Source organism: Macaca nemestrina, chromosome 16, assembly GCF_043159975.1.
Source record: "Macaca nemestrina isolate mMacNem1 chromosome 16, mMacNem.hap1, whole genome shotgun sequence".
Taxonomy (NCBI): Eukaryota; Metazoa; Chordata; class Mammalia; order Primates; family Cercopithecidae; genus Macaca; species Macaca nemestrina.
This window is the reverse complement of record NC_092140.1, coordinates 92,449,671-92,473,027: the sequence shown is the minus strand read 5'-3', so window position 1 is coordinate 92,473,027 and position 23,357 is coordinate 92,449,671. Positions and strand designations below refer to the sequence as shown.

At 37.6% G+C, this 23,357-nt stretch overlaps 1 protein-coding gene across 5 annotated transcripts in view; it reads left to right on the top strand.

Annotated features, from left to right (window-relative positions):
* Nucleotides 1-23,357, top strand: part of LOC105486013 (replication factor C subunit 3) — a 701,449-nt gene that overhangs the window by 178,233 nt on the left and 499,859 nt on the right. For 4 of the 5 annotated variants that reach the window (XR_011615047.1, XR_011615048.1, XR_011615049.1 and 1 more), the window contains exon 8: nucleotides 18,082-18,186. Coding sequence is in view for 2 of the 5 variants with exons in the window: in XM_071081652.1 (XP_070937753.1) it covers nucleotides 18,082-18,160 (79 nt within the window). In the remaining 3 variants the exon portion in view is untranslated. Of the gene's footprint in view, nucleotides 1-18,081; nucleotides 22,253-23,357 lie in introns of those variants that run through there. The other variant, XM_071081651.1, reaches the window with a different exon arrangement.

The following is a 23,357-nucleotide window of genomic DNA, read 5'->3' as shown; positions in this document are numbered from 1 at the left end:
ACTGTGTAGCCCAATGCCTTGGTCCATTCTGGGGACTCTGCTGCACCAGGACGAAACTTCCCATTCTACAGAAGCTGCCAACACTGACCCTGGAGGGAATGGCACTTGGCCAAATGAAATCTATACATTACTGTTTGTTATCTTAGGATATTTTACTTTCTTGTTAATATTTGGGTTTGGGTGAACGTTACATGGAACAGAAAAGTGAGAAAGGAGAAGAAATAGGTTGTAAAATGTGAAAAGGGAGTAAAATAAAGAATGCTTTATTTCTAAAATGCAGAGGTTCAGAAATAGGAGTAAAATAATACGAGGAGGGCACTGAAGAATCATTTTTTTATGGCTCTATTTTCTATTAAATCTTTCTTTGGGTGAAAAGAAATAAACACAAATTGCTCCTGCTTCCAAATCTGTTTGCTACAACCCCCCTCATGCCTACGGAGCCCATGCCTGGAAGCAGGGAGGCCAGAGAATGGGCTGCTGTTGACACCCAGAGGAGAGAGGAGGTGGTGTGGCCCGAATTACACAGGGCAGTGAGGGCACAGCGAAGAGACAGACTTCATAGATATTGAGGAGGTATGATGCCAGGAATTTCCAGTGCCATAGGAGAGGGGACTTGAATCTGGAATAGAGACGAAGAGTCAAAGGTAACGTCCTGATTTCTGGCTTGGGCACAGGCTTGTTGGATTGGCAGGGCCATTCACTGCCATGCCGAGGGACAGGATTCAGAGGAATCCTGTTTGCTAGAGGCAAACGAGATGACCACAGTTTAGGAAATAATTCATTTGTGGAATGGAAGGGCAAATTGATCAAGCTGTTAAATGTCAGTGCAAGATGATCACATTTTCTTGAGTAAAGAGGAGAGGGGTGACTGCCTCCTCCAGGTTCTCTTCCCTAGGGTATCTCCTTCAAAACGCTAAAGTCTGCATAAAACATCTGACCTTGGATTTCACAAGGCAAGATCATAAGCCTTCTGCCCCTTGAGACTGTAAACACACACATCCATGATGAACTTTGAAGACTCTCTAAGGGTATATCTAGACAATCACACACAACAGTTGTGTCTTCTTGTCTCTCATGGAGATAAGACAATTGTAATTGTTCTGTCTTCTACCTTTACAAATAAATTTGTGTGAAATTCTGTACAGACACTGTAGATACTTTCCTGCTACCTTTACATGCACATATGCCTGGGGTAATAGCTACTTGGTTTTAAATTGTTCTCTCTCTCTTCTGTATTGGTATGGAGGGGTCTTGCATTGGCAAAATTGTTGTATTTCCTCAAGAGGTAGCTATGGAATATGTAAGTAGAGATGTCCAGAAAACGTTTAATGTATGGACTTTATGTCATTGGCTTGTAAAATGCCAGGCATTATTCCTAGCCTTGAAAGAGAAGGAAAACGGGGTTAAATCCCTGAGGACAGAGACAGGCCACAATAAAGTGCCCACAGAGGAGATAGAGAAGAGTTCATAGAGGAGGAGAAAGGAAGAAGGTCATGTGTCTCTTGTTGATTTGATTGTGCCTCCCTGGGTCTAAACACACAACAGTGTTTATCAAATGAATAAATGAAAACTTGCTATTATCTCCCAGTCTCCCAGGACCTGAAAGTGGGAGAACTCTGACCTGAAGGACAGGAACAGTTCCCTGAGGCTTGGCATGCCTGTTGCTTCATATTTCAAACTGTCTCTGCTCCCCGTGAACACACACCTTCCTTCCCTCTATTCTCCCTCAGTGGTATATGAGACATGTCACTGTTCCACATTCTTACCAATATATGGCTTTGTCAGACGCTTACATCTTTGCCCATTTATTTATTATTTGGATTGAGTGATGATTTAAACTTCCAGAAGATCAAAGGCTGTAAAGTGAAAATTCCCTCTCATCTTCAGTTTTTCTCTGTAGGACCAAGCGTGTTACCAATTTCTTTTTATCTTTTGATAGTCTATGCATATCCAAGAAAATATGTACATGTGTATGTACATCTATGAATGTACATGTGTGTATATGTACAGATACCCACCTTATTTTATATAAATAGTAGCGTGTCATTCTGCATCTTGGTTCTTCTATTCAATGATAAAGTTTGGAGATTGCTTGATATTAGTATATAATAAACTTTGTAGGTTTAAAATAATTTATCTTAAAATAAATTTAAACTTAACAGAACTTTGCAAGAATGGCATGAAGAAATCCCTTGTAATCTCTAGCAAATTCACTAATTTTTAACATTTTGTCCCATTTGCTTTAGCATTCTATTTCTCAATGTTTTTATCATCATTTTTGGGCCACTCCTCTTTACCTTTTAATACTTCAGTATGTATTTCCTAAGAACAAGGCTATTTGTTTGTATAACCAGTGTTCAGCTGTCAAATTCAGAAAATGTAATGCTGATATATTTTTTATCTATTGTAGAGTCAATACTCCAATTTGGCAACTGTCTCCAAATGTACTTTATAATGTATTTTTCCGTACAAGATTCAGTCTAAGATGTAAAATTGCATTTAGTTGGTGATGTATTTTTGTTCTCCTTTATTCTGAAACAAAATCTCAGCCTTTGTTTATTTTTAATGACATTGATGCTTTTGGAGAATATATGCCAGATGTTTTATAGAATGTCTCTCGATTTGGGTTTGTATGATAGTTCCTGTATTTTGCTGTAATGTGACATAAGTGATATATTGCATCCATCTTGGGATTCATGTTCAAACACAGGAGGCGTTTGCTCCTCATTGGTGATGTTAACTTTGATCACTTGGTTAGGGTATTGATTGTCCCATTGTTCCACTGTACCATTACTAATCTTCTTCTGTAATTAATAAGTAATTCATGGGGAGATGCTTGAGATTGTGTTTTCCACCTAGATTTAGCATCCACTGGTGATTCCTGTCTCAATCAGTTTTAACAATGGTGTTTGCAAGATACTGATGTTTCTACTTCAATAACACCTTCAATATTTATTAGTCAAAATTACGTTGCAAAAAAGAGCTTTCCCTTCTCTTTCTTTCATTCATTCATTATCACTATCATCTCATGGGCTCTTATTTTATTCAATGAATTGCAACTTGCCACTATTGATATCTGTTTTGTTGCTCAAATTTCCCCAGATTTGGCAAGCAGCAGCCCTTTCCATCTTTCCTCTATGTCTCTTTTTGTAAAGGGATTTATTTGTATACAAGAAAACTCTCCCATAAACAGGGTACCCATCACGACAATCAAGATTGGAACAGTTCTCTCATCCTGTAATGTTTCCGTGTTCCTTGCAACGAATTCTCTTCCCGGAAAGCTGACGCTGCCGACCTCTGATCTGTTTCTGTCACTCCAGTTTGGCCTTTTTCTAGAGTTTCATATAAGTGAAATTGTAGGATATGTAGTCTTGGCATTAACTCAACTTGATGAGGATTTTGTTTTGAAAAATTTATTGCTGGATTTGCTAACAGTTTGTTTAGAATTTTTACATGCAGATTAATGAGTGAGATTGTATCATAACTTTCCTTTCTCATACTGTCTTTGCCAGGTTTTGAGATCAAGGTTACCATAATCTCATAAAATGATTTACAAAGGATTCCTTTTATAAATTTCCTAAAAGAATGTGTAAAATATTAGAATAATTCATTCCTTAAAAGGTGGGAAGGACTCACAGCTTGATGCTTTCCTTGTGGGAAGGTTTTAAACTACTGACTTAATTTATCTAATTATTATAAGATTCTTCAGGCTTTTTATTTCTTTTTGAGCCTGATTTGGCCTAGTTATTCCTGCTAGGCCTCTGATCTTTTAATTGAGCTTTAAAATTTAATGACACATAGTTGTTCACAGTATTCTTTCTGAATTTTATAATCCCTGCTACCTCTGTAATTATGTCCTCTTTTTAAAGATTCCCAGTATGGCTTATTTATACCAATTTTTTATAAATTTTTGTCATAAATTTATAATTTTTCATTAAAAATATTACTACATATATTACTACATATATTAGTCAATATAGTAACACATATATTAGTCAATACATTAATACATATATTGAATGTATTAGTCCTCTTTTTTGTATGTCCGTTTTCCATCTGGAACCATATGGGGAGAATACATTTTCCTTGAAGGGTCTTTCTTTCTGGGATGTAGGTTTTTTTCCTGGCCTATTTTTTCACAGTAGTATAGTCAGCTTCGTGGCTCCCGACCCACATGTTCCCAATGCACATCTCACCTCTAGCTTCTCCACTTTGAGGGGCACCTGTCTTGGTTTCACCCCAGCCCTCCTGAAATGGCTCATCTCCCAAGCTCTCCTCTTGCCCTGAGGACAGAAACAGATTCGATTTAGGAGGTTATTACTCACTCATTTGCTTTCAGCTCGTTTTTCTTTCTTTCTTTTTTTTTTTTCCTTGTAGGTGTTTTATACGCTGTCTTGCAAACTCATCAATAAATTTTAAAATGTGCTTCTTATAACGTATCCAGAGGATATTATAATAGAAAGGCATTTAAAAATATCAAGCCTCTGTGCTGCGTAAAAGCTGAAGTCCATTTAATTAAAGACCAAGTCAAACTAAATAAAAATTAGAAAAGAAAAAATGATTCTATATGGTCGTGCTGCTTAAAGGAAATACAGTGTGAGCTATACATGTAGCTTTAAATTTTCTGATTGCCCCACTAAAAAGAAGAAAAAGAAATATATGAAATTAATTGTAATAATAAATAGATATTTTAAGATGTAAGTACATCATCTTTCCTTTAATTTAGAAAATGTGTTTCCATGGTTCTTTAAAGGATATATGTCATTTAATCCAATATATCCAAAATATTACCGTTTCAGTGTAATATAATTGTTAAAATATTTTACATTGTTTTGCACTATATCTGCAAGATCCAATATGTATTTGTACTTGCTGTTCAGCTCAGTTTGGACAACATTATTTTAAGTGTTCAATGTCACATGAGGTTAGTGCTACTGTATTATTTAGTACAGTTCATAGCATCTTTATGAAGTTCTTACTGTATTTATCCAGCTGTTCTCTGTATCTTAATCTCTCAGATCTTTTTCTGATATCATCATTTTCTTTTGCTTTTAGAAGATGATTCTTATTTTTCTCTATATGTAAAGAGAGGAAAACAGTTCAGGAGCTTCTTTGGGATAACAATTTTAATTCACATCACACCTTGATATTGTAAAAATATTCCTAATTGTTCCAACAACTCTGCCTTCTTAAAGTCTACTTCAAACAAGGAATGAGAGAGAAGCTTAACACTTTGGAAGTTTAAAAGCTTGGATTTGAAAATAAACCACCATTTTATGTGCTCAGAATTTGTATTCGTTTTGTTAAGGTGTCCAGAATAGTTCAGAATATTTGTAAGTGTTGTATTTTGGGAGATGAAAGATGATTCAGTTTTTCCATGCGAATGGAGACAAAACTATGAAATATCTTGATATTTGAAATATCTTGATGTCATAGTCAACCCTTCAAGGAAAATGTCTTCTCCCCATTGGTTCCAGTTGGAAAACACACATACAATAAAAAGGACTAATGCATTCAATATATGTATTAATATATTGACTAATATATGTAGTAATGTATTGACTAATAGATGTGTTAATATATTGACTAGGCCGGGCGCGGTGGCTCAAGCCTGTAATCCCAGCACTTTGGGAGGCCGAGACGGGTGGATCACGAGGTCAGGAGATGGAGACCATCCTGGCTAACACGGTGAAACCCCGTCTCTACTAAAAAATACAAAAAACTAGCCGGGCAAGGTGGCGGGCGCCTGTAGTCCCAGCTACTCGGGAGGCTGAGGCAGGAGAATGGCGTAAACCCCGGAGGCGGAGCTTGCAGTGAGCTGAGATCCGGCCACTGCACTCCAGCCCGGGCGACAGAGCGAGACTCCGTCTCAAAAAAAAAAAAACAAAAAACAAAAAACAAAAATATATTGACTAATATATGTATTAATATATGTAGTAATATTTTTAAAGTAAAAATTATAAATTTATGACAAAAATTTATAAAAAGATAACTTTACAGTTGTGATCATACCAAATATATCTAATCATTTATTTCACTACATGTTTAAAAAGTAAATGACCTATCATATATAATGCTTACTGTGGCACTAGGCTCTGTTTAGGCCCAGGGGATAGAAGTAGCAATGATTCATTCCTGCCTTTGTGGAACATCTAGAGGTAGTTTCCTATAGATACAGACATGCATTTCAGTTTTGCAATAAGTATAATTAATGTTATCTATATATCTATCTGTGTATTTATCTATAGATACTCTCAGGTGAAATATAAACCCAAAATAGGTCATGCGCAATTTTCCCTATATAGATTAGAAATTTGGAAAATTTCTACAGGCAGACTGTATTTAATCCAGGTATTGAATAATGTTCAGTCATGAAACACAAACTTTTTGTCAGTGACTCCAGAATAAGTTTAACCTATGGAGGCTGAGAAGCATTCCTAAGTGTAACCATTTAATAGCTAAATTTTGAAAATATTCACCTATTTGCTTCAGTTTCTTTTTTAGGTATAGCCATGATCATCCAGAAAATGAAGTAAAACATTTCAAAATAATTAAAGATTTTACCTTTCTTGATAAAAAATTGATAGTTTTTTTAAAATAGCATTTTTTTCTAAGTAGGGAAGATAATTCATTTTAATAATGTATTGACTAAAAATAAGTTATTCCAGATTTATGGAATAACAATGTGAAATGTTTTTCATGGTGTAGAAGGGCTGTTTCCTAGAATGTTTTTGCTTCTTAGTTCTTATTCTTCCTTTCTCGATATTTACAGATAGTCCTTTCTTTTCTCTCTCCCTCCCTTTCTTTCTTCCCAATGAGAAATCAAATTAAGTCCTTTAGTATGAAGATTGCAGCTCCTTAAGTGAATCAGATGTGTCTCAATAATAGTTCCCTTGCCTTCTTAGTAATCTTGAGTAAAAGCAAGTCACAGACATTTTTAACCAGAATGGAAAATGCATGAGAATAGAGTAAGTTGATTGTCTTTGACCTTCAGTAATTTTTAACAGCCAAGGAAAGTGGTTTGTATTCCAATTAACACCCTTCAGAAACTGCCACCAATGAATGAGAAACTGCCTGGGATACACTATGCAAAATAATCTTTTTGTCAGAGAAAATTGAAAGCTACCAGAAAACACAGAACAGAGAGAACAGCCAGGAGACTATGGCATCAAGGTATTTCAAATGTAGATTTCTTGACTGGAGAGTCATTTCAAAGGCATCTCAACCCCTTTGATCTTAACTGTGGCAGGACCAAAGTCCCATTCGGCCAGTGAGTAAGATCACTGACATGGGTCTGTTGATGTGGCTCTTTGGAGCAGCAAGAAGAGCACCGAAAAATATTCCTTCTGTGTCCACTGTGCTCAAAAAGAAAGATTGTGTATCATTTCAACCAAAATCACAGAAATTTACTAGTGGTTTGCTATTGGATTTTAAATGCCCTTTCATATACGTATTTACAATGGAAACTATAACAATATGCAATCATTTAGCACCCAATATTCCTGAAAGTGGTCACTTGAAGGAATAATTGCATAGCCATGGCACAATTCTTCTAAAGCCAAAATACATAATTGTCCCTTGATCCTCTTCCCAAAAGACGTTGTGTGCCTCATAGACTGAACTGAGAAAAAGCATTGTGCCCAGTGGGAACTCAGGCAGGCTTGCCTGGAAGGTGCTGCTCTCTCTCCCCAATGCAGAGCAGGAAGTGAGAAGGAACGCAACTGGACAGGATAAAAATGCTAAGCAGCTTTCCAGCTCCTTCCAAGCAGGTCTTGACAGTGGACTTCATTAGTTTTATTAGAGCATCATCAATTCCCTAAATGTCACTTGGAGCTCTATTCAAATATCAGCAAAGAAATATAATCCAAAGACAAACATATCTTGTTTGGTGATTATTCAGTGTTTATAAATATTCACATCCTGGCTTTTCTCCAGGGAAAATATTAAAAGTGTGGAGAACTGATGATTCTTGATCCTGATCAGTCATTTATCTGTTGGGAACTCAATTTCCTTATGTTAAAAAGAAGGGGGATGTTAAATTTAGGATTAAAGTAGCCCCTTCTAACAAAGTTCCAGCAGGTTAAGTTCTGAGACTCTAAGAAGTTAATATCTTAGGCATCAGAGTGATTCACCACACCGAGCTTGGGACCATTGTTGCCTTTCTTGCCATTCCTATAACCGAACTTCGTTTGGTTTGTGTTTTCCATGCCCTTACCACTGCTAATCTCTTATACTGTTAATTTCCTGATAGAACTCATATAATATTCTTGTAAACGATCTCATTGATTTCATTGAAACTCCCCAATTTATCCTATACACCTGCATATTCCACGGTGTCTACTTGGAACCTTAATCCCATGAGATATTTGGTGAGAGAAAAATCCAAAGGTTTCTTCATGAAATGGGCTTGGGAAAAGTTGCATGTTCTTTTTCCTGGAGAAACAAAACAAAGATAGGGAAGTTAAAGATTTTTGAGAAGTCTTAAAAATTGTTAAGTATGCTTACCCTTCATCTCCAAAGTTTATTTGGCTGGAAATAATTTTGAGTCATGACTTTTAATATACAAAGTTCCCTAGAAATTTTCTTTGCAAAACATTGCTATATGTTTGTGTTAAAGTGATAATTCTAAGATGTAAATTGAATATGTCCCAGTTGTGCTTAAATATTACATTGACCATCTATTCCCTATAAGATCAAGTTCAAAACTACCCAGCAGGGATACAAGGCCCTTCATGCTTTTGTCCCCAGTTACATGTCAAGCTAACTTCCAAACTTTTCCTGACACATACTTCACCTGTTTTCAAAGCATACTCTGCTCTCCAAGACCTCCTATGTGATACTTTTTGACTGTATTCCCCTTTCTACCTTATCCAAATACAAAATCCATACTCAGCCTTTAGATACAGCTCAAGCATTAGCTCCTCTTGGAAGATTTCCCTGGCCAGCACACCTAGCCAACCCACAATCTGCAAGATTTCTGTGCTTTCCTCCAGGACTGTGGAACACCCTGTGTCTGAGTGTCTACTTGTATAGGCTGCTCGTACTGTAGTTTTTGTGCATATCCTCTCTGCTGTGCTTCAAGCTTCTTGATAGTAGGGCTGTAGTGTATTTGTATTAGTATCTTTTTTAAGTGGGTTAAAGGAAGACTGTAAGTAAAATTTGTTAAAAGAACAAATAAGTACGTGAGGAAAATTGTCTAACAGAATTAGAATAGTAAATGGAGAGAGGTTGAATTATCTTGAATTCAATTAAAAGAGATTAGATTGACTCTAATATTCAAAAGATAGATTGAATTCTTTTAAATTCTCTTTGAAAGGGCAGAAGAAATATGTAGAAACTATTTTAGGCTATTGAATTTATTTCCTGCTTTTGGGGCTCTAATTCGTTTTCTTGTGAGCTGGTTCTATCCAGGCAAATTTATGAAAATTCTATGGGAGTTGAAGGAAACCTCACACATATTACAGTGCACTTATTCAAACATATAAACAATTACAGCACACTTTGAGGAGGGCTATGATTGGCTTTCTGCTGTGAAGTGTGATCAGCATGGTGGTCAAGAAAAGCATCCAATAGGCAGTGATGTTTATGCATAATCACAAGGTGGACTTAATTCTCCATGCCTAGAGACAAATACAAAAGCTGAAGAGGCATTTGCATCTTAGGAGAATACTGGAGAGCAATGTGGGAAATAAGATCAATGTTTCCATTAGCACAGAATCCTCAAGTAAAGTCAAAGCCAAAGCTAAAATATAGCTCTGCTGCAGCATAATGGAGTGTCTTTGCTCAATACCCTTGTTTATCTTCCTGCACTAAAGTGATAAATGAATTTGTAACTGCCTTTGAGATTTCATAACTCTCAGAAGCAATGCTTTTCTTTTTAAAAATGATTTCAAAGGAAAAATAAAATATTCCAAAAATCATGTAGGCAATATTTAGAATGTTTGGGAAAACAAATGCATCTCTTCATGGTTAATTACAAAAGAAAAAAGAAGGCTTGCCTTCTATCTGTTTTCCGTCCAATACTGTTGTTTTTTTTTTTCTTCAGCAAACTGGATATAGTTCAATAAAGATAAGACCTTTAAAAAATTTATCAGTGATGAGTGTTTGGTAGGATGTGACTTAAGCACTCCTGATTGGTGATGTATGTTATTTTAGACTTAAAGATGATATTACTGAGCTACCGTTAGTCAGTCAAGCACTTTAAATCCTTTCCTGGATGGAAAAGGGTTATAGCAAACCATCTGCTCAGTTGTTTTCGTGAAAAGTTAGACACTCATTTTTCTCTTTAACGAGAATGTTTTGAGCTCTGCTACATGTTAGGTATTGCATCAGAGATACATTGATGAATGAAGATGGTTCTTGATATTTACTGGAGAAAGAAAACAAATAGTAGGGTTTTGCAATACAATTGTATAATTTTATTCTAAGAGTGAAAATAGAGGACGCTATGTGAGTATGTAGCAGTGCATCTAATCCAGATTTCAGAGTCACTGGGATGGGAAACATGTGTCAAGGCAGCACATACCAGTAGACTAACTGACCAGCTGAGTTCAATGTCTGGTTTGTGGCTAGGTCACAAAGTCTCTCTTTATGGATTTGTTCAGCTCCTTGGTCTTGTTAGAATGATGCTAACTTTGCCTCTTATTTCAATGGCAATGTGCAATTATAGTTGCATCTGTTAATGAAGCTAGAAAGCTTTTCTTATTTTGTGGCTATGGAAATCAACATTTTAACACCTTTTGTGAGAAACTCTAGTTTACACATATTTGAAAGTCTTTTCATTTGAATAAGACACTCAACAAAAATATAAATGAAAGACCAGCATATTTTCATTGTAATGACAGCAATGCAAATTGATGGGAGTAGTGATATCTACCTCATTCTTGTTCTCTCTCTCTCTCTCTCTCAATCTCTCTCTCTCTCTTTCTCTTTCTTTTCTTCTGGCTTTCTTTCCCTTTTGTTTAGGACACTGAGCCATGCAGGAAGGCAGTTATGTGTTCTGGTTTACACCTTTAGATAATAAGCCCATTACAGATGAGCTTTCTTAGTCCTACTGAACAACAGTAATAAAATTTACCATTATAATCACTATTATAGTATGACTAGTTAATAAATATATTAGGTTTTTAAGCATGACATTGTCAATTGGTATGTAAAAAATGTTGAATATTGGAAATTTTAAATGATTCATATTGATATTATTAGTATATGTTTAAAAACCATAAATGTATCATAACTGATAAGTAATGAATAGCATATTTATTATTTATTACTGAGAATAGATTTGTGGAAGTACTGTACCTCAGAAGCAGATAATAAGGGGGTATGTTTCCTATAGAGAATTTCAAAACAAGAAAACACAAACTGACTAAAAATCAGCCTCCTTTTTATTATCACCATGGGTTGGCAATTCTAAAACAATGTCAGATAGAAGATAGTCCCCCTCCACATAGCTTTTGTTGGTTTAAGTTCCAGACAATTGCTATAGTTACTTGTGGGTACACATATGTGTGTGTACACACACACACACACACACACACACAGACACACTTCAAATTAGCTCATTTTATTTTTTAGCCTTAAATAAACCTTGTGTTCTATGTGGAAGTTAATTGGGAGAACTCCTATTTTACAGAGAGTCTTTACCTTGCAGCCTCAGTGACACATGTTAACCTAGAATGGCTCTGAATCTTTTATGCTTGCTTTGGTACAACCACTGTATTTATTAGTGTCCCTACATTTAAACCACGTGTTCTACATAAACAGTAGTAGGATGAGGATTATGAAGATGCAAATAAATAAACAGAACTTGAGTTACTTCAATTCTGGCCCTTTTCCTAAAGCAATGAATCAAACAATACTATAGAAACAGAACAGAAACAAATTGTGATATATCTGTATGCTGGGATACTGTTGGAATGAAGCACTGATACACAAAACAACCTGGATTAATTTCCAAATACTTACGCTAAAAGAAGTCATCAGAAAAGAGCAGATGCTGCGTATATTCTATGTAAATGAAATTCTAGAGAATGCAAATTAAACTATAGTTACAGAACACAGGTCAGTTATTGCCTGGGGTTAGGAGTGGGTGGAAAAGGGTGGGAGGCGGGGATTATAAAGAGGAATAAGGGAACTCTGGAGGTGGTGGATTACAGGTGTGTGTGTGTATATATATATATATATATCAAACTTATCAAATCGTATACTTTAAATGTGTGCAGTCTACTCTTTGTTGATTGCACTTCAAGAAATCTGTAAAAATGCTAAGTATGCCACTGTTAAACAAATACAATAAAGCACTGATATGTTTATAAACAATTTTCCACTAATCAGGAGTTTTACTGTTTCTCAATCCTGTCTTTATCCAAATGAATCAATGGCTACACTAGATTGGATTTCAGAACTCATCTGGTCCAACAGAAAGACATTGTCCATTGGAGTGGCTGTGGGGCAGGAGGAATTGTTTTGAGTGGGGATGGCAGTTGTAGATGGTAAACTGCAACTAATTACTTGACTTTTTTTTTTCAAACCAGTACAAAATGATTTGAAGTCTCAGGCCAATTTTCAGTAAAATATCAAAGGAAAAGGCCAATGATGAAAAGATACATAATTTATAATAATCTAGCTGGACACTTACAGAAAATTCTAGGTCAATAGGGGCTTTTTTTTGCTTTCTTTATCATTTATAGCCATCATTGCAGCACTTGGGATATTGATGAAGGATATAAATTAATGTGGGATGAAATAATGCATACAGGTACAAGTTAAGACCTCCCCAGGTCCTTTTATATTTCTTTCTTTTTTGGAGGGCAGGGGTGCAGGGTCTCACTCCTGTTGCCCAGGCTAGAGTGCAGTGGTGCAATCACGGCTCATGGCAGCCTTGACTTCCCAGGCTCAGGTGATCCTCCCACCTTAGCCTCCCAAGTAGCTGGGACTACAGGCATGCCCTATCACACCCAGCAGATTCTCTGTATTTTTAGTAGAGATGGGGTTTCACCATGTTGCCCAGGCTGGTCTCAAAGTCAGAGGCTCAAGGCATCCACCCAGCTTGGCTTTCCAAAGTGCTGGGATTATAAGCACGAGCCACCATGACCAGCCCCCATGTCCTTTTTAATCCTCAGAGATCAGATGACTCAGATATACAAAGGAGAAAAAAAGCAAATAAATCACCAGGCTATAGAAGCAGAAATTCTTGTGGCCTTCCATTCTTGTCACAAGAATTGTTCTTTATTGCCCCAAATGCTCCAGCCAAAGGAAACAGGAAGTTCTGATACTATTAGGGGACCTCCTTGTATACAAATCAGTAGTGCACAAACCGACAGAACATTTCCCATCTATGAAGCAGCAGGAGAGGAAGGGCTTCTGTGACACTTGGTACAAGTGTCTCTCCTTCCCCACACTGCCCCTACCCAGGTCTAGAAAGGATCCATATATCTTGTGGCCAGCATTTCACTCTCCTTTTAGGTGATGGCTCACCTGACCTGTCTCAAACCAGGCGGGAGTTAACTCAACTCACTCGTCTCACAGTTGTGATCACTAGGGATATAATTGCCTACTCTCGTTGCATCAATTGGCATTCCATAACAATCAAAAACAATGAACAGAATTAAACTCAGTTGGTTAAAATGTTGTCTGTATCCAATTGAGATTTATAAATGATCTCTACTTATTGGGCCCAGGTCTTAGAGTATTAAAGTGACTGAGTGACAGCATGGTGAGTCTAATTCCATTGAAAGAAGGTTTTCAATGCAGTTCCCCTCTAAACAAGAGGCACAGCATGCACCAGACACAGCCACAAGGGAAAAACACCATTGTGCTCAGGATGCAGAAAATAGGAGCAAGGGGGAAGGTATAGGCCACAGTTTGTAGTTTCTGAAGGTATAGGGCACAGTGTGTAGTTTCTGAAAGAAATGCAAGTTGTGGCAGGGCAAACAGTCTAGGATTGGCTCATTTGAATAACTGGTTGTTCTGGTGGGCTTTGAGCTATAGCGGTGGTCTGTGGGTGCCTGGCACCTGGCTCTGGGATGATCAACTCAGAGGAATATTGCCTCCTGGGGTGGGTAAACCAGATAGAGTAGGTATGGTTCTAGATTGATTAGTTTGCATATCAAAGACATACTCCTGGCTAGGTTATTTGTTATCTTTATAAATTGGCTGGTCCCAAGAAGGGCAGTCTTCCTCAGCCAGAAAGGTTTTTCAGGATGTCTCAATATGACATTATACAAAAAAATGAAAATATATACTTACAGTACACTTCAGACCAGATTTCAGTGGCTCCAGGGACCACAAACCAGCAGAATTTATAATCACTCCACACATTCAAAAATGCCATTCGAGAAAATATATCACTTCACTCTCTCGGCATTGGAAAGTTTCCTAAATAGTCCCTCAGTAATGTCGTTCAAAAGATTAAATACCATCTGAACACAATAAGGTTTTAAACTATGAGCTAGTTTTAAATTATGAACAAACACTTCAAAATTTAAGAGTAATTGGAATTCTTTTAGACACATGTCATCTTTAAAGATGAGATCCAAGTATATTGGTTTAATTCAAAATTTAAAAAAGACTAAACCATCAATTTTAAAGTTGTGTAGCAAACAGAGAAAATATCTCTTGAGAAATCAGTGCAGCTTGGTAGAGGGCATTGCTGTGTCAGAGGTATTCTGCACTCGCTTTTATATGCTTCCTGGGTGAAGCTGTCTTGCCTACCTCTGGGCTGCTGTACTGTCCCCCATGCTCTTCCAACTCCCTTCATCCAATCAAGCTCCTCCTCGTGAAGTAAACACTCATCTCTTATGAATCAGCCCAAAGATTGAACCTTCTTTAAGAAGGCTCTCCTGATACTGACCCTACCTGTACCCAACTGTCTCCATACAATTAAACTCTCTGCCTCTGCCTTTTCTTTCCCAGTTGCCAATCATTGCAGTTTTAGCATATAGTGGCCTTCTTCCTACCTGACCGTAAGTCAGGCCCTTAATTTTATTTGGTATTTCATGACTAGCATTTTCAACAATGCTCAGTGCATTGTGATGTTTAATAAATGCATTTGGAATGGTTCTATGGAGTTGAAATACCCCCACCAGTTCCTAATGTAACTCCTTTTTCTCTCATTCAAATATTTTTAATTAAAAAAATCTTTCATTCTGAAATAATTTTAGATTTATAGAATATTGTAAAAGTAGTACAGTTTCTATATACCATTCTTTCAGCTTTTCCTGATGTTCATATCTTACATAACCATGACACAGTGATCAACAGTAAGAAATTAACACTAGTATAATATATTATTAACCAACAATATGTTATTAACCAATATTACATAGATTTTGTTTGGACTTCATCAGTGTTCCATGGAAAAACTGTGTCGTTTTTCGTTTACAAAATCTAACCCAGGACACCACATTGCATTTAATTGTCTTCTCCAGTCTGTGATACTTTCTCTGTCTTTTCTTGTCTTCCATGACTTTGACACCTCTGAAGAGTACTGGACGGACTGGCTAGGTATTTTGCAGAAAGTGCCACAATGTGGATTTGTTTAATGTTTTTCTTATAATTAGATTGTAGCTGTGGGTTTGGGGGAAGAAAACCACAGAAAACATGTGGTGATCTCATCACTTAATACCAATGAATACATGATATCAATATGACTCATTTCTGGTAACATTAATCTTGATCACTTGGTTAACATGGTGACTGTCAGATTTCTCCATGGTAAAATTATTAACTAGTGTAATTCCTCCTTAATAATAGATTCTTAATAAATATTTCATTGCTTTATTCAGCAGTAGTCATTGACTTTCTATAATGGGCCAGATAGACCTGGTCTAGGTATTAGAATACAATAATTTTTAAAAGAACCCCAATTCCCTTTCTCAAGTAGTTTATATTCTAGTAGGAGAGGCATACAATAAATAAGATAAATAAGAAAAATATGAGGTATATAGTGACTACTATTAAGGAGAAATGCAAAGGAAGGGAGTGGGGGAGAGTTGGCATTTTAGGTGAGCTTGTCAGAGAATGCCTCCCTGAGAAGTAAAAGACTGAATATACAGATGGACAATGGTCAGACCACATAAAAAAGTAGAACTCAGGGCCACAACCTGCAGCAAGCTGCCCAGAAAAACAACGCCAGTATCTACATCTACAATAAACAGCCCAGGAAGCTTGCCTGCAACCTATGAGTCAGAGGTATAAGAAGTCAGACTACTATCTTTGATAACAATCCAGGAAGCTGAACAATAACCCCTGTAATAATCATCCCCAAATGGCTAGGACTTGATTAATAACTGACAGTTTTCCTGATTTTTCCCCCCTTCCAACGTAGGACAAATCAGAGAAAGCCAAACATGCATCTCTAACCAATCCCATAGGAAGCCCCACTTCTAGTTAGCCTGCCTACAGCTTCCCCACACCAACAGCCTCCAATCAGGGTATATGGAAAGCCTTCCCTTTTTTCCACTACTAAGCTTTCCCACTTCTCTGCCTGCCTTTGAGTTCCTGCCAAAATGGAAGAACTCAAAGTTGATGGTGGCTAATCTCATTGCTCTAGCAAGCTCTGAGTAAATAGGTGTGGCCTGTTCTAATTTGGTTGGTCTTTATTTCCATGTGAGGTGACATGTGAATAAAGTCTTGGGGCAAGGACTTGGAGCCATTATGATATGTGGGGAAGAGCATTGCAGGCAGAGAGAAAGACAAGTGCAATGACTCTGAAGTGGAAATAGTGAGCAGGACAGGTTAATGGACTGGAACAGAGGGAGAGGGAGATAGAGAGAGTAACAGGAGTAGTAGGGGAAAAGGTCAGAAGTGCAATGGGGAGAAAAGAGAGCAGATCGTGTAGGACCCTCTAGCTCATGGAAAGGGCTTTGGATGTTACTCTGAATGAGATCAGAAGCCATCAGAAGATTTTGAGCTAAGGAGTGGCATGATTTAGTTGACCTTTTAATAAGATTGCTCTTGTTGCTATGTTTTGGACAAACAACATAGACAAAAATGGAGATAACCTAAGAGGCTGTATGCTTATTCAAGCGAGAGATGATGGTTGCTTGACTAAGGTGGGAGCAGTAGAGCTGGTAAGAAGTGTTCAGGCTGTGGATACATCTTGAAGACTAAGTTGTCAGGATTTTCTGATGGCTTATAATATGTGGGGTGTGCGAGAAAGATAGTGTCAGTCTTAACTACTTTTGACCTGAGCATCTAGAAGAACATGTGTGACTTTTACTGAGATGCAGAGGATTACAGGAGCAACGGTTGGGAAAAATATCAGGAACTTAGCTTTGTACCTGTTAGGGTTTGGGTGTTAAACATCCAAGTGGAGATGTGAGCAATTGAACATGATCAGTCTGATGTTCATGAAAAAGCTTCCTCCTAAAGATACTAATCTGTGAAGCATCACTATTTAAGTGGTCTTCAGAGCCCTGAGGATGGATCAGGTCAACAATGCAATGAGTGTAGATAGAGAAGAAAACAAGGCCAAAGACTGAGCCCAGGAGAACTCCTGTATTTAGAGGTCAGAGAGATGGGGCTGAACCAGCAAAGGAGACTGAAAAGGAGTGGCTAGAGTGGTAAGAGGAACATTCATGTTCATTCAATAGTGGTTCAGGAAAGGCGCTTGCACTCTACATACAGAAAAAGCAATGGGCTATTTCCTTAATGTAGCACAGCCTCCAGAGTCTACCATAGAAAGAGGATGTCTGTGGGCTAAGTGAGTCCATGGGAGTCCATGAGGATATCAGTGGCATCATTTATCATGGCACAGGCAGAATCAGAATTTATAAAGGATAAAGAAAAATGTGCTCTTATTTTATAAAAATGTATTTGCTGACTTCCTACAATAGTGCTATGGTTTGAATGTGTCCTTTTCAAAATTCATGCTGAAACTTAATCCCCACTGTGGTGGTATTAAGAGATGAGGCCACTTGGGAGGTGATTAAGTCATGAGGCATCTGCCGTCATGAATGGATTAGTGCATTATAAAAAGTCTGGAGGGAACTTGTGTAGGACCTTCTTTGCTCTCCTGCTGTTCCTTCATGTGAGGACACAACATTCTCCCATCTTTGCTCTTTTACCTTCCACCAGGCGAGGACACAGCGTTCAGGTACCATATTGGAAGCAGAGACTGGACCCTCGCCAGACACAAAACCTGCTGGCACCTTGATCTTGGATTTCCCAGCCTCCAGAACCGTGAGAAATACATTTTTGTTCTTTATCAATTACCTAGTTTCTGATATTTTGCTAAAACAGCACAGATGGACTAAGACAAATAGAGAAAGAAGGCATAAAGTTGTGTGTTTCTACTTTGAGTGGTTTTGGTCACAGATCTACCTCCAGAGAATCCCTCCAGATACAGGGATTCCTCCACATAATGGGATCTTCCACTCCAACACAGCTCAGGCAACCAAGGGGCAGTCCTGGGGGATGATTTCAGTGGAGGGCTATTTCCAGGCTCCCTGCTCCCTCATCAGTTCCTCTCAGAACACCCTGATGGCATCAACACCTGAAATCTTTTCAGCTATTACTTCAGACTTCCTCAATGTACCAAAAACCATTATGCTAAGCCATATCAAGGGGGATAAAAGAGTCTTCCCCTCAACTAAATCAGAAGGGAAAACAAAACAAAACAAAACAAAAGCTGATGAAATCACAATTTACAGTTGTAGAATCAGAAAAGCTGATCATAAAGCACCCAGTGAATTCAAAGCACTTTGGCCAAAGGCAGAATGTATATCTCTCTGGCAGGAACTCATGCTGCGCAGCTATTTTGTCTCTGGCAGTGGCAAATCCTACACCTGCTGGAAGCAACAGGGAACCCAAGTTCAGGAGCACAGTTTTTTCTTACTCAGTGTATATGAAAGAGCTTGGGAAGCCTCAGAATGTTTGCTGCCATGTATTTGCCTCAAAATCCTTTTAAACAAAGTAGAAGAGAAAACAGAAATGTTCCAGCATCTGAAAGAACAAAGAGTGTAGTCTTCTAGAGAAATAATGTTATTTGCATGAATATATAAACCCTGTAGTAAATTCTTTGTTCACGCCTCTATGGAGAATTCCTGAGCAAATAGACAGAAGCAAAATAGGAAGTAAAATGCTTCAATTGTACCCTTTCTTTAAAGCACATTTTAATTCCTTAGACATTGGGACAAATTTTGGAAGTCTTCTTGAAGAAGCAACCCTGAAGATGACCCCTGAGGTCATCTTCCTGGGATCAGATGCCGGGTGAATTCACTGATCTCAGCTCACCGGGGACTGGCAGCATTATTCCCATTTCTCTTACAGTTGGTAAAGGCATCCATCTGCCACTATAGCCAGTGTTTTCATGGTCTTTTTGAGACTGAGGCATCATCCTCATTTTTTAATAGATTTTTTAAAACTAAAGGAAAGGGTTCCTTGAGGATAAATAGCTCAGTCCTATTTCTGTAGACATTTTACTTACTAGCTGTGTGATTTTATGTAAAGCCTAACCCCTCTCTTGGCCCCAATTTCCTTAACTATAAAATGGCAATGATTATCTATGTTGTAAGAAAACAATGTAAATAATCTAGCATGTGAAAGAACTGAGCAGGGTATCTGGAGTATACAGATACTTAGTAAATCTTTGCTCTGTAAAGGAATAAAAAGGCCTGAATATTTAAGAGACTGATCATTTCCTGAGTGAGGAATAGTGATCCAGCAATACAAATATCTGATGGGAATGCTATTTTAAAATGAGAGCCATGGTATCTTGAAATCAAAATCCAGAACAAAATGTTCCACAGATAATTAATTCATTTTAATATTTATGAAAGACAGACACCAAGTTTTATTACTTCTGTTTTCAGGATTTAGGAGATGTGCAAATTTTGTAACTTATCATTCAATTTCAAGACCAACCTAACCATTCCTTCCTGCCATGCTCTCTCTTCTGAGACTCCGACATCCCTAGGACTCAGATGACCAGAACTAGTTGCATTTATAGCATCATTTTTCAATAACAATTATGCAACTCATATTTAGTTTTAATTATTATTTTAAAATCTGATTTACAGAACGTAAAATACTGCATGGTATACATTTTCAGTGAACCTTTGAACTCTTGAGGAACTTTTGTAAAGAAGTTAACAAGGTCTGTTGGACTGAAAGTTGTCACCAAATGAAACTATGCTGAAAATGTGTTTGTGTGTTATTGTCTGTGTTTATTTTTAGGGAAATGGACCCGCTAATCTTGCCGTCTCACTCAACTAAATCAGTATTTCCACTTTCTGTGATTCATTCAGTAGTACTAGTAGTTGCCCTTTGCAGAACAATCATTATATTCCAGGCTTTATGTAACTTATCTCATTTGATCTTGACCACAAGCTGTGAATACTTTTATTATCCCCATTTGACAGATGAACCAAGTTTCATAACTTGAGGCTCCTGAGATCAGTTCAAGTAGGAAAGTGGGGAGATGTGGCATATTAATAAGGAATCGGGTGGGATAAGCATAAACTAGTTAATATCTGGGCACAATCTTATTTTTTTCTAAGTATAAATTATAGATTGTTTCTGAAGAAAAAAATTTTGATGAAAAGTACTTAAAAAGTTAGAGTTCGGGAGTTCTGATTTTATCCATGAAAGATTAAGTGCCCTGAGATTTGCCTTCCACCATACCCAACTAGAAAACCAAACAAAATATAGAACATAACAACTTTCAAACATTGAACAAGAGGTAGCACAGGACTGTGACTCCAAGAGAAGGGAAGGAAAGGTACTGAGTCCTGTAATTGTCCAGGTTCGAAGGCAGTTTCCATGCATAGTACAGGGTAGGAACCCAAACAAAGCCCAGTGATCTTACTGAGTCTAGGAGGTAGACTTCAGAATTCAGGCAGCTAGAATTTTCAGTATTTACAGAATCCTAGAGCGGAGAAAGCTACACACACATATACACAGAGAAAGAGAGAGGACATGCTCTGGAAGTCTTCAGAGTTCTCTGGAATCTTTGCCTTTTTAAATCAAGCTTAGCCTAAAGCTGCCTCCTTACATATTTTAAGTTTGGCTTAAACGTTTCTCTGTACACTGAACTATCACCAGTGGAGATGTCAACAGACTGTACCCTACCCTTGTGCCAATCACCAAGTTTTGACCAATCACATGTAGCTAACTGTTCAAATCATGTTCAAATAAGGCAAATGTGGAGCTGTAGCCAATCCGGCTGTTTCTGTCCCTCACTTCCATTTTCTATAGGTCACTTTCCTTTTTCTGTCCATAAATCTTCTTTCACCACATGGCTGCACGGGATTCTCTGAGGCTGCTGTGGCTCAGGAGGCTGCCCAATTCGCGAATTGCTCATTGCTCAATTAAACCATTTTAAATTTAATTCAGCTGAAGTTTTTCGTTTATGGGGCTGAATATCAAGTGCAGGTACAGGGCTCTGTGAGGCTGAATATCAAGTACAAATACAGGTATAGGACTCTATGAGGCTGGGAGAGAAAGCAGTAGACAGAAGAATTCCTAGAATTCACACAGGATTCATAATGTACAGAGCATCAGGCAGACTACTTAGGAAGATGTTGCCTGAATAATTGGGCTAAATTAGCCCTAAACAAAAGGCTACTCTAGACTTGCCCTACCAAGGCTTAAAAGAAAGTGTTGAAAGAATCAAACTTGATCCCAAGTAAATTAGCTCTATGCCAAAGTCCAACAATATTAAATGTACAAGATTTACCACTTACAAAAAATTACCAGGCATGTAAAGAAGTAGGAAAATATGATTTATAATCAGAAAAAAAGTTCATTCAAAAGAAACAGACCTGGAAATTTCAGATATGATATTATTACCACACAAGGATTTAAAAATAGCTACTATAAATATGCTCCATATATTCAAGGTATAGGGAAAAACACAAACATGTTGAGAGGAGAAAAGGGATATGTATATTTTTAAAAGATTCAAATAGAACTTCTGAATATTAAAAAAGTAATATCTGAAAAGAAAATTTGATGGGATTCTTGCAGATTAAACACTGCAGAAGAAAAGATCAGTGAGTTTGAATATATAACGATAGAAACTACACAAAATTAAACACAGAGATGAAAGACTGGAAACAAAAAGAACCAAACACTAGTGATTCTTTGGGAACACATCAAGTGGACTAACATGAAGACAACTGACACCAGAAGTAAGGTGGATAGAAGTGTCTAAAGAATAAGATGTGGAGGGGATTGATTGGCTTATAAAACTAGAAGGTGGACCTACCTGTAAGTGCCCAAAAGATGTCAGGAACATCCCTGTTTCTTCTCTCGTTTCTGTTTTCTCCTGAATTTTAGCTTCACTGTGTAGGGAAGCTTTCTCCATGAGAAAGGAATGTCATTTAACAATCACATCTTCGCAGCCCCCAGTTTAGAGATCCCAAGAGAAGAGGACAGCTCCTCCCTGTGTGTGAATCAGTCAATGCAGGGAAGGGCTCCAATTGGCCCAGGTTGAGTCATGTGTTTACTTGGAGCCATTCTTTATGTCAGAGGGGTGAAGAATCCTGACTGCTCTAAGCCGAATCAGGTGTCATACCATGTGGGACTCACTGCCTGCACAAGCAGATGGAATGGAAAGAGGAAAATTCTCCAAAGAAGATGAAGGTGCCAGGAGAATAAAGATAACAGGTCACCCAAATACCATCCTTCAGATTCAGTTCATCCAAGGGCTTTTTATGCAAACTGTTTCTCCCGAAATACTCAACCCTGCATTTGCTGATTCATTTCCATTGTGTCATCCGTGTGTCATTGTGTTCAGTCTGTCATTTAGCTCTCCGTCTGGCTCATATGAGTTTTTCTCTCCAGCTAGATAGTGAGGCCTTGAAAAGCAGTGACCGTGTCTTATACATTCCTTAATCTCTCCCAGTTGCTGTCAGAGTGTCTCTCATGTAGTAGCAGAATAAATGTTTGTTTTGATGAATCTGTTACAGAGACTAGTCAAATACTCCCATTAAGCTGAGGAGAACTTAGATTGAGTAAATACCCTCAGCCTGTGTCATCGTGAAAGAAGACTAAAGTGTTCATTAACAACTAATTTGCAAATGAAACTGGTTTCTTTCTTTCTTTCTTTTTTTTGTTTTACTCTTCTCTTATTAGGATCCCCAATGTGATGAAAATGCCAGGAGCAAAGAAGTAGCTTTTTAAATTTCTTGATGCCCAGACCCTTTGGGCTCAGGCAGAGTGTGTGGGTGCCCACATGATAGGATTCGATGAGTACTTGAAATCCTTCTTGCCCTAAGTATCCTTCCTTGCATCCTGAAAAATCCTTCAATTCAAAGTCAATTATTTAATTAAGATGCTGTGCTTCTCAAAGAATCCTTTAAAATACGAATACCCCAGTAAAGCGGATATTATGATCCATTAACCTTTTT